The 12,626-nt window shown below is 40.0% G+C and overlaps 1 protein-coding gene across 1 annotated transcript in view; it reads left to right on the top strand.

Annotated features, from left to right (window-relative positions):
- The window catches only part of PCSK5 (proprotein convertase subtilisin/kexin type 5), a 619,005-nt gene that overhangs the window by 553,687 nt on the left and 52,692 nt on the right, over positions 1 to 12,626 (top strand). The window contains 4 exon segments of the mRNA XM_021008523.2: positions 5,852 to 5,894; positions 10,041 to 10,177; positions 10,940 to 11,035; positions 11,038 to 11,139. Coding sequence (XP_020864182.1) covers positions 5,852 to 5,894; positions 10,041 to 10,177; positions 10,940 to 11,035; positions 11,038 to 11,139 — 378 coding nt within the window.

The following is a 12,626-nucleotide window of genomic DNA, read 5'->3' as shown; positions in this document are numbered from 1 at the left end:
CTCAAATCCGACCTCCCACACTTGACACTTACTAGTTGTGTAACCCTAGGCTAGTCACTTAACCCCAATTGCCTCACCAAAACAAACAAACAGATTATTAGGTGCTGTGTCATTCATCTAGCCTGGCCTTAAGGAAATGAAACAAAAGAAAGATTAGTTTTGATGGATTGGGGTTAGGGAGTTAGGCCTAGAGAATAATTGGGATCCATGAAAGTCCTAAAAGGATCGATGTGGGAGAGCCCCGGGAAGAAAGTCAAAAGGCTTAGAAAGGGAACATGGAAGATTGCTAAAGATAAAAATTTTCCAGTCCTCCTTGTTATGTTATTCTATTGTACTATAGTTTAAAAAATTAATTCTTATGATGAAAAGGTAATGACATACTGGATAGTGTATATCTTTAAGTAATCCTCTGATGACTGTAGAACACTTTAGGGTTCATGAACTCTAGAAAAGAATAATTTCTATATGAATGAGTAACTTTAAAGGCCATATCCCGTCTGGATAATCATTTGTCTGGTATATTGTACTAACGATTCCATTCATGTTTAGATTGGATGGCCACCGAGGTCCCTTTTAATTCAAATTCTGTGATTCTGTATTATCCCTCTCTGATTCAAAATGTACCTTTCTGGTTCATTTTACTGAGGAAAGGGATTTAAGCACTAATTTCACCATAGCGTACATTCAACAGAAATAGTCATTCAAAGAGAAGCAAAACAACACAAAATCTAATGTTTAAGCCCCCAGATGGTAAATTGTCATAACAATAATAATCCAACAACAAATAATTCTAAAGCCTCTATTGTATACAGAGTATTATGCTAAGAGAGAGAGGGGAATACAAAGTTTAGGTAAAGTATGGTGCCTGCTGATGGTCTAGTAGGGAAATAAGGTGCAAATACGGATAATTATAAGTATAAATAAGTGCATTACAAACATACAAAACAAAGTATTGAGTGATGTCCAGGTCAAAGATCATCACCAACAAGTGGAATCGTAGAAGGTTTCATGGTGAGAGGGGCAATGATTTGGGATTTTTAAAATTTAAAGACAAAAATAAAAAATAAAATAATTTTTTTAAATGAAAAGACATTCAGCAAGCAAAGAGTGTGAGGGAGCATATTCCAGGCAAAGAGAATAGCATGAACAAAGACATAGAGATTGGAAAATTCAGGCCATGTGTGAGGGACAGCAAATAACACAGTTTGGCTGGAATGAGTAGTATAGCAATATGGCTTATGATGTTGCCAGAATGTGAGGAGCCCTCAATGCTAAGCAAAAGATTTTTGAATTTTACTTGATAACCAACAGGGAATCTACAAAGATTTTTAAGCCTGGACAACAGTGACAAAACCATAACTATGCATAAGAAAAACTATGTGGTAGTTGTATAAAAGACAGGTTACTGAGGGAAGAGAGCTGATGCCGGAAAACCTCCTAGAGGGTTACTATAATAGCCTAGGAAGGAATGAGGGATTGTAGTAGGATAAAGGCAGTAGGAGTAGAGAGGAGAAGATGGATAGGGCAGTGTGGCACCATTGAGGGAGATGTGTCTCTGGCATCAAAGGGGAAAGGAATAAACATTTATTAAGCACCTACTGCATGCCAAGTCATTTCACCTCCCTGGGACTTACTTTCTTGTAAGTTGAAGGTATTGGACCAATTGGCCTCTGAGGCCTCTTCAAACTCTAGCTCTATGATCTAGGTAGAATGAAGAAGACTTGCTGATTGCTTGGACTTTGGAAGTAAGGAAGAAGTCAAAGAGAAGTCAAACTCTCCATGGCAATATGGGTCAACTTTCCATAAGATCATGGTATATTTCCATAATTGATGCCTCCAGAGTTAGGAAACAGCAATTAGGAAGTGAAACACTGAATTATCAATAACTCTGAAGACCAGCCAATGTTGCAACTCCTACCTGCCCTCTTCTCTAAAAAGAGACAATAGCTGTGAACTTTCTCAACAGAGAAAGATTCTAGGAGGCAGCCAAGAGGCACAGTGAATAGAGCTCCTGCCTTGGAATTCAAATCTGACCTCAGACACTTGACACTTACTAGCTGTGTGACCCTGAGCAAGTCACTTAACCCCAATTGCCTCACCAAAAAGAAAAAAAAAAGATTCTATCCTCTCAGGACAAAACATCTCCTCACACATTTTTTTCTGTGACAGGGTATAAACAGATAGAAATTAGCAATTGTTTCTGAAGGCTTTTCTTCCCCAAATGTGTGGGGTTCTGTCTGAATCCTAACTGACATTGTTATTCCATACACACCCCTACCCCCTGCCCAAATTTTTATCAAAATATACTCTGTCCCCTCAATAATTTTGGGCTAGGGATAAGAATCAGACCTGTGATTTCATTAATATAGGGAACTCTTGAATGAAGAAAACTCTATCTATCAATGCAGGTTGGCAAATTCTCTGCAGAGAAGTTGCCTAAAGAATACCAAGAGATTAAATGACTTGCGTGGGTTCACACGACCAATACGCATCAGAGTAGGATAATAACAACGATATTTGAAAAACAATATTTGAAAAATATTCTGCTTTATACAGCAACCTTTAAAACAGCTAACAATTTTAGTTTGATTAAGGGGTGTGTGTGTGTGTGTATTCATCCTCGGTCAGGAACCAGGAAGCTTCATATTCCTTTGTGAAACAGTGTCCTTCATCAACCAAACTCAGACCTGTTTTAGAACAAAGTGCAAGTGCCTAAGGTTGGTTTCCTACCTCTGGATCAACTCAAAGGAGCTACCTTTCACTGTGCAATCCAGCTAGCATGCAGCTTATGGGTCTTCTAAGAGGGAAGACTTTTTTAAAATAAACTAATTATTCTTTAGAGTAACTAACAATAATGAGAGATGTGAATGTGCATTCATAAGGTGTTATGTGAAACTATTACCGTCCTATGCATTATTCATTTATGGAAACTATTGTACCCAGTTCACCGTGCAACTGAGCAGGAAAAGTCCCTGAACTCAAAACGATGTTGGGGGATGCATTTTTTAGACATGGCAATATCTAATATTTTCATCAGTGACCTGCATGAAGTACTAAAGAATAAGCTTATTGATCTGGGAGGGAGTCATGATTAGCACCTTGGAGAGCAGGATTTGATTTTTTTGGGGGGAGGGATAGTGTCAAATTAGAGAAATGATCAGACTTAACCACTGAATAAGCCAATGTAGTTAAATCTCCAATTTACATTGGGCTTTAAAGGTTACTAATTCTTTCCTCACGGTAACTCTGTGAGAAGGAGGAAAAGGAGGAGGAGGAGAAGAATGGATGGTGGTGGTGGTGGTGGAGATAATGATAGTTCATTTTCATGTAGTTCATCTTTATATATATCATCCCTTTTGATCCTTAGAACAAGCCTTTGAGGTAGGTGCTATTATTATTCTCATTCAACATATGAGGTTATTGAGTCTCTGAGAGTCTGTGATTTGCCTATGGTCACATAGCTGAGTTTTGAACCTAGGTCTCTTCCAGAGCTGGAGTTTAAACCTGATTGTCTCCTGATTCCAAGTCCAGTCCTGTTCTGTTTTTAGGAAAGATAAGCTACCTCTCTATACAAGAAAGGAATCAGCTAAGTATCCAGGAAAAGAACAGATAAAAATTTGGGTGGCATGGTGGATGAAACCAACTTGACTTAATTAGAAAAAGAGCATATAGTTACTCTACTCAATGCTGGTGGGCTCTCTATGCACTCAATGGTATTCTTCCATACCATTTCAACTCTAACTTTTGGGCTGAAATAGATCAGTAGTTGTCTAACCAGCTATGTAACAGTATAACTGACAGAAATTTCTTCCTGCCAACGACCTACCAAGAAGCTAATAAGTCTGACCAAAAATTTAAGTCAGAATGATGTTAGAATGGTTCTTCTATCAAATGTGTAGAGATTGTCTCAAAGGGAAGTTCAAAGAGAAATCAAAGAAGTCTAAAGGCCTAGAAAATGTTCTCTCTCAGCACAAGTTAAAGGAAATCTCCTTAGTAAGCCCAGAGATGAGAGAAGGGGTTGACCTGTAAATCTTAAGGCATTAAGAGGATTTTGAGAAGGGCAGAAGTTCTCCATTTAGAACAGAAAAGGTAAAACTTATTTTAGAGTAATCATGGAACCCAGGTTTAAAAAAGAGCCCACTGACAAGGAGGCTTATTTCCTAACCTAATGGTTTTCCAAAAGGTGTTGTAGAATTCCCTTGAGGTATTTAGAAATAGGATTGGTTCTCAGATCTCCTTGCAGATAGTGTGATGTAGTATAGATACATTGGTCTTGGAACCAAAGGCCCTGAGTTCAAGCCCCAGGTCTGACACTTACCAGCCATGTCGACCCTGGGCAAGTGATTTAACATCCCTGTACCTCAGTTTATTTATCAGCAAAATGGGATTGCACATCTTGCCTCACAGGGTGGTTTTCAGGGAAGCATTTTGTAAACGTGAATGCACTCTAGAAATATAGATTGTTGTACTCTGGAAATGTAGTCTATTAGTACATAGAGGCAATGAAATGAATAGTCAGGAAAACTTTTAAGGTCCCTCCCTGAGTCTTTCTTTCAAGTTCCAAGATTTTGAAGAAAAGGATCATTTTATTCACAAAATAGATATATCTAACCATTGTGGTTAAAGGGAACAGAGAGCTTCTTCAAGAGGGTTATGAAGTACAGAATCTTCAGTGATTACTTAACTAAGAAAACCAAGTGTCTACATTTCAAAGGGGCCTTCTGAATGACACTCCTTACACTGGAAAGTGGTTTGGGACGGGACTGACTTAAGCCAGTCCTCTGATAACTTAAGTCTGATGTTGGAATGAAATGAAATGCTTGTAATTCATTCAATAGTTAATAAAAGATGATTTATTTAGTCATAGCAGAGAAAGATATTCAACAAGAATATGCATCAAGAACACAAGATTATTCAGCTGAATCAAGCTCCCCTCCCTTTGAGTTGCTCATAGTCACTTGTTAGCCAAGTATCAGAGAGCACCTGGAGCCCCTCAGGACTGGTTTATATTCAGGCAACCAGGAATCAATGTCAACACCTGGGGCCTTTAGTCACCTGAGCCACTAAAGTCTTAAGGCTGGTTTCAATGCTTTCTAAGGAAAAACTAGCCTAACTTGCATGGGGGTCAGAGCTAGGATATTGCTATCAATGCAGAAGGCATGATGGGGAACTCATTCATTGTCAGCGGACTGCATTCCTTCCTAAATGCGTGTAGAAGCACTTGTCAATCCAAACACATGCCCACAAATGCTTTCAGAGCTTAGCAGAATCTAAATTTATGAATGATATTAAACTCACCTCAGCATTTTAAGAGTTTGAGCTTGCCCTTTCCTGGGCAAGTCCAATATGGTTTACAACATTTTTGAACAGTCTCATTTTACCTGTCTTTTCTAAAAACAAATGGAGCTAATCCACAGTGTAGTTGGTTAGAGGGCCTGACACATTCTTGCTGTGTGACCAGGGATAAGCCCCTCAACCTCTGAACCACCCTAGGCAACTCTTCTAAGACTTTGAGTTACCGATGAGTTGCAGGTCTGTGCTGGTGGAGGGAATTTCCACACTGGACCTGACATCAATGGATTTAGCTTTATACCAAAATTAAGAAATTACGAAGTGAATGAAGAACAGACGTCAAAGTGACTCTTGTTGATTAGAAAGAGCCATCCTGAAATGACCTGTATGACTTCGAGTTCTGGTCCTTGACCTTTATCAGTTTTTGAAAAACATCCCAGGTTTTTCCTTTGAGACAAAGCAATAAAAATAAAAGAAGTATCTCTTTCCTCTAAATGGTCATTTTTTTAAGATGGAAAACTCATTGTGCTTTTTTAAATGATTATTTTTATTATTTCAGATGATCCAGGAACCTGTACGTCCTGCGCTACAGGATATTACTTGTAAGTTCCATCATATTCTAGTGCTGTCACTAACTTTTCTGCAATTTAAGCAATGCTGACCTAATCCCATAGCCAATGATTAAAGCAAACAGGCCTAGCAGCCTGGAGCTACTCTGCACTGTCAGGCTATTAATGAGTGGGGTTTTTTTGGATTTAGAAATAATAGCCCAGCTGTTTTCTTGACTCAGAAGGAGGCCCTTTATTTCTTGATTCTGGAAGTCATCCAGCCTGACACTGGTGTCTAGGAATCCTTGTTGTCCATTCCCAAGATTCGGACCTCCCCTGTTTATGGACAGAGACTAATATCATGCTAGTCCCCTAAATAAACTTTTCCAAAATGTTTACATGGAGTCCTGCGTCTGGCCTGAATTCAGAATGGCCATTCTGAGGTCAGAAGCTACAGTCTACCCTTAACTGTCCTCAGCAAATGAGAAATTTAAACACACACACACAGACACAGAGAGGGAGAGAGAGAGAGAGAGACAGACAGACAGAGAGAGAGAAGGAGAGAGAGAGAGAGAGAGAGAGAGAGAGAGAGAGAGAGAGAGAGAGAGAAGAGAGGAGAGAGAGAGAGAGAGAGAGAAGAGAGAGAGAGAGGAGAGAGAGAGAGAAGGAGAGAGAGAGAGAGAGAGAGAGAGAGAGAGAGGAGAGAGAGAGAGAGATGAAGCCAACGGAAAATCCAGAAACCTGACTTTGGTTCCCAATTTCAACCCTTCCATAAACATTTTACAAGTTATCAGGCTGTCACCTTTACCATCACCAGGAAGCAAAGCTAATTTAAATGCTACCTTCTCTCCTTCTACTAGATTTTTCTCTTTCAGAGGTATTTAATGAGCAAAGAAGTGACCAAAAGGCAAAATGCAAAAGGAAGAAGGGATATAAGCAACCTGGGTTATCCACAAACTGGATAATCCTACTTTGAATAACTGAAAGTATATGACTATATGTAATGCATAGAATATGATATAACATAATATGATACATAAGGAGATGTGGTGTAGCCTAATGGCTAGAGATCCAATCACGAAGACCTGTGTGCTTCTGACACATACTGACTTAGTGACTGCACATATTGCTAAGTGTTCTAGGCAATTCTCTAAGAGGAAAGGTTGTAGAGAAAAGGCTGACCTCCATGGTAGAGAGAGTTTCCTTGCCCAGGTATTCCCTATTTTAATGAAATTGCAGGTCCAGTACATATTTCTATGTAAGGGATGTAATATATTGTAATATAATATGTGTGTTTATGCATACAAATGCACATATATGTGCTCTTTTCTGATAGTCACTAGACTTTGCTTTGGCAAGCTTGCTAGAATTCACAGGTCTGTAAGAGCACTAGGTATTTCTAATGGAATTCATGTTTCAAGACATGAGCACAATCATTACTCTCTTTCCCTTGGTCATGTTACAAAATTCAGAAATCAATCTTGGTTTGCGTCTTCTTCATCTTTCTTTACCTGCAGCACCTTTGACAGGGCTTTACAGCTAGTAGGTATTTAATAAATGTTTACTGAATATTCCGTGATCTCATTTCATCCTCACAAGGACCCTATAAGACATAGTAAAGATAATATTATTCCCACCATGGGCAGACAATGATACTGAGTCACAGAGAGTTTGTGAATATCCCAGGATCACAAAGGTGCCTAGTTGATAGAGTCAGGACAGAAAACTAGGTCACCTGGTTTGCAGGAGTTTTTCTTCCTTCCTTCCTTTCTTTCTTTTCTTCTTCCTTTCTTTTTTTCTTTTTTAGAGAAGCCTTGATATGAGTTCTCAAGAACATTATTTGGGTCCTGGTGAACAGCTGCTCTTTGTTTCCACTGAGAACAAAAAATAAAATAAGATGTACTTAAAAGAACAGCAGAAGAGTTTTAGGTTAAGCGTTAGGAGGACCTTGGCATATCACCCAGTCAGGTTGTAGAAATATTCTTCTCTACAGCTAAGAAAAGGACCAAATGTATTCATGTTTCTATCCCCCAAGGATCCCCTGCCATGTTTGAGATCCCATACAAAAATAAGAGGAGACCTCAGAGTTTTTGAGTGGGGTCAAGCAAAGTCCCTTTTATATAGCTATTTCTTCTTATTAGGCTAGAATTCAACTTAGCCTCATCAGTTGACAAGTATTATCTCAGTATGGTTTCAATAAAGGCAGCTTGACAAAATGCTTAAAGTCAACCTCAGAGTCAGAATGGCCTGAGTTTAAGTCTGGCCACTAACACATATCTGCTCTGTGACCTTGAGCAAATTACTCAGCCTCTCAGTTTTCCCAGGCAACTCTTTAAGACTCTTAAGTTCCAGAGTAGTTCCGTATCTGCATGGTAGAAGGATTTTCCCCCTCAGGAGGTTCAGACACCAATGAAATCACTGGTCCTGACCCAAATGACTCAGTGGTTTAAATAGTGTACCATTCAGATTCAGGAGAGACTCAGTGATCTCTTGGGGTCAAGAGAAAGCTTTGTGTAGTGGAAAGAGCAATGGACAGGACACCTGGGTTTGAGCCCTTCCCCTGCTACTAACCTAGTGTAACCTCAGGAAAGGCCCTTTTACCTGTTAGCACCAAGTTTTCTCCTCTTTAAAATGAGAGTGGCTAACCAGATATTGCTAAGGTCTCTTCCAGACCTAAAGTTTTATAATTCTATGAAAATATAGTATTAAATTTCTTAAAAAAAAAAAAAGGAGTGCTTCTGTAAACCAGTCAGTTTCTCCTGTAATCAACTCATCTGTCCCTTAGTTCACATAATGACAGCCCTGTACCATTTAAAAGCATCTCTTGGCTAACATTTAATGTTTGTGTGTGTCCGTGTGTGTGTGTGTGTGTGTGTGTGTGTGTGTGTGTGTGTGTGTGAATCTTTCTATGTACTTTACCTTGTGCTAATCTATTCTTCCCTCTGGTGAATGTTCTCCTCACCTGATGCACTCTTGTGCTGCTGATTTAAATTGCTATTACATTTTTAAAGAGCACACACACACATACACACACACACACACACACACACACACACACACACACACACACACATCAAACCGGATTTGAGGTTTGATAATTATAAGGTGTGCCAGTTGACATTTGGTGAGCAGAAATTAATTTGTCATTGTGCTCATAGCTGGCATTTACATAGCATCTGGCCTGCTAAATACTTTTCAAACTCCATTTACACACATATATTAAGGAAATACAGAGATCTCTGGGTAGAAATCATGGAGCCAATGCTTCACAAGGTGCATTTCTAAGAACTGGACCAAGGAAGGTCTCACTGTCCCTTGGAGGGATGTGACCATGAGCATATGTCCCACATCATCTCTCTGATCATTAGCTACCTAATCTATTTAGTAGAGCTAATTATCATGTGCCCTATCCCAGAAGGCCATTTTGAGGAATAAAAAATGAAGGAACATTTAGTACGCACTTACCATATACCAAATGCTTTTGTATTCCTAAATACAAAAGCAAAGAAACCAATAGCAGTCCCTATTCCCAAAGAGCTTACATTCTAATGGGGAAAACAACATTTTAATAGTAAGAAAGCATCGTAGAAATGTGAGCTATTATTAGTTTCTGCAAAGACTCAAACTCATTTCTATTTCCAACCCCACCCATTTTTAGAATCCATAATGAATCCACTCTCACTTGACTACCATAGTGCTTCCTATGGGGCACCTTTTTTAAAACAACTGAGGGCCTGGGAAATATAAATACTGAATACAAATTTCCCCATAGAAAAGTTCCACATAGGAAGAATCATCTACTATAAAAGAAGGCTTGATTTTTAATGTCTTAAGGATGCTCCAAAGGTTAAGGCAAGATCCTAAAGGCTTTGGTTTGGTGTTTCCAACTGGCCGCACAAGATTGGCTTGCTGACGAGGAAAAAAAAAAGTAGGCATGACATACTTTTGAGTTTAATCGGCAGGCATCATTAGTTTTCTTAAGTCTAGGTAATCAACAAAATGGTAAGTCAAGTTCTGCATTGTGGTGTTTGCTGATTCCAAAATGTAACTGCTCACTGAAAACTTAGCAATTGGCTCTCAAGAGCTGGTGGGAGCTGACTCCAGAACACCCCTGCTCAGCTTATAATGCGTGTAGCCCTGCCAGAAAAGATGCTCATGTAAAGATCACTTTATGGAAGACTTCAAATTCTTTCTCAACAGGTTCAAACAGCACTGCTATCAAACTTGTCCTGAGAAGACCTACAGTGAAGATTTTGAATGTAGGGAGTGCAGTGAATATTGTGGGGACTGCGACCAGAATGAGTGCTACTGGTGTGAAGAGGGGTTTTATCTTTTCGGTAAGCAGGGAATAGTCATATGGAAAATGATCATGAGACTTCCGGGTGTGGAGCTAGAAATGGAAGATTTGGGTTCAAGTCTTAGTTCTCTTACTTAAAGCCTATGTGACCTTGAGCAAGTCACTTAATCCTTGTGGACCTCAGCTTCCTCATCTGTAGAACAAGGGGCATTGGACCAGATGACCACTAAGGTCCCTTCCAGTTCTAAATCTATGATTCATCTCAGGCCTTGAGAGTATGGAGGATATTTTAATCTGGTTAGAAAAAAACAGCATTTTTTAATAGCCAAGGCTTCTTTTTGCCTTAAGCAGGGTATTCATTCATTTATTATTCTTAAATATCTTTATTCTGATGGGAATAATGCAGGAATTGGGCCTCTGGAATGGCAATCATACAGGGCTCATGAATCTTCTCTCAAGACTCAGTCTTGCAGCAGGAATTTTCAACTGACCTTGTAAAATGGCAACAGCATCCCACTAAATGATGGTTGCGATGGCCCATTGATTTTGATAGAAGTTGTGGGGCTAAAAATACAGGTCTTTTCAGTCTTTCCTAATGGTCCAAGAGGCTCATGTTCTGGGTGGGAAAGTACACAGTGTTCTTCAGTAGTGACCTCTGCATCTAAGAGTGGACTTTGACTCTATTTTTTTATGGCCTAAAGAAGACAAAAGATCTTTCATGCCATAGTCTGTCTTTTCATCACTTGATCTGAGCTGTGCCATACCGTGCCAGCCCTTCATGGTTTCCTTTCCACATTCCCAGGTGACATTTGTGTCAGAGAGTGTGGCCCGGGTTTCTACAGTGACACTGAAGTTGGAGAGTGTGAGCCATGTCACCGAACCTGCAAAACCTGCACAGGCTTGGCTATGATAAGTGCAGCAGCTGCAAAGGAGATTTACAGCTGGTGGATGGGAAGTGCGTGGACCCCTCCAAGACCCCAGGACAGGACACATTCGGGAGCGGTATGTACCTTTCAGTGATGGAACAGCACGACCCCATCTGCTTCTTTTAAGACCCTGCTCAGCTCCCACTCTGGACAAAATAAGACCTCAGACAGAAGAGAACTGGGCAGTGAACCAAAAGCTAGCTGGTGAAAATACAGGTTGGACAACTGCTTGAGTACAATCTGGTATCTGCCAAAGGGACCTATGGTTTGTGCTTGAGAGAGAACAACAAAGAAATTGGTAGAAGCTCTACCTGGTGACCTGATACCATGAAAAATTTATAGATCCACTTTACACGTAAGATCATATATCAAGAGCTGCAAGGGAATTTAGGGGCTATCTAGTCCCTCATTTTATAGATGAAGAAACTGAGGTACATGGGGAACCCATCCAGTCCAATCCCTTCATTTAATAGTTGAGAAAACTTAGGACCAGAGAGGTTAAGTGATTTTCCCAAAGTCACACATATATTAATCATCAAAGGCAGGATTTGAACCCTAGTCTTCTAACTCCAAGGTGATATTCTGTCCATTGAACCAAACAATTCATGGAAACAACCCAACTCATACAAAGACCAGCTATTTTTGGATATCAGTAAAGTAATGCAGACAAATCTCCCAATCTCCAAATCCAATATTCCTGGCATTTGCCAAATTCAGATAGAAATTTATTTGGGTAGAGTTGAGCCTTCTCCAAGCCTTTCCTGTTGAATAGTTGAAGTGCTATCTAAAGTTACCAGTAGCCAGGAGTATTAGCTGGGTGTCATTCAGTCCAACATCCTCATTTCTCAGAGGCCTAGAGTGTCAAAGAGACTAGCTCAAGATCCCACAGATGATAAACGACAGTCTGGGTTAGAACCCAAGTCTTCTGACTCCAAATCCAAGACTCTTTCCATTTTTTATGCATGATTATGCTTGTCCTAGGAAAGCTACCAACAACATCCCTAATGCATCTCATTGGAATTTGGAGTGGTTCCTTTAAAACAAAAAGTGATCCTTTTCTAAGGATAGGTTAAAGGCCAATGTGGGACTCAAGAAGGGGAGAGGAAAGGAAAAAGGTTAGGCTTCAGGCTCTTCATCTGAGTGCTCTTCTTTCAATTCTGCTTATGTAGGGTTGACCACCTGGCTGTAGGCAGGCTGGCTTGTAAGCCCTTCCTGTGATCTCACTGGTTAAGCCTATCACAAACAATGACCCATCAGGCCGGGAAAATCTGATTCGCATTCCGCCCAGAGAGGCTTGTGAAATGAGAGATGTTCTCAGTTTGATTTCTAGGCAATGGTTCTTTAAAGGGGTCATTTCAGTCCAGGAACAGCAGCTGAGGGGACGGATGAGTTTCCCAACCGCTTGCAGGAGGGATCTATCTAGGTCAGGATTAAGATCTCCTTCTGGATTCCAGAAAGAAGGATTCCCATGTATAGTCTTCGCTGCTACTGTTCCCCACGTGTAAGTGAAAGGTAGAAATTTGAGCCTGGGAGTTCTATGATCCCATTGGCCAGTGGCTAAAG

This window comes from Phascolarctos cinereus, unplaced genomic scaffold (genome assembly GCF_003287225.1).
Source record: "Phascolarctos cinereus isolate Bilbo 61053 unplaced genomic scaffold, phaCin_HiC Scaffold_4;HRSCAF=312, whole genome shotgun sequence".
Taxonomy (NCBI): domain Eukaryota; kingdom Metazoa; phylum Chordata; class Mammalia; order Diprotodontia; family Phascolarctidae; genus Phascolarctos; species Phascolarctos cinereus.
Note: the sequence above shows the minus strand (reverse complement) of the source record. Positions and strands in the feature narration are given on the sequence as shown.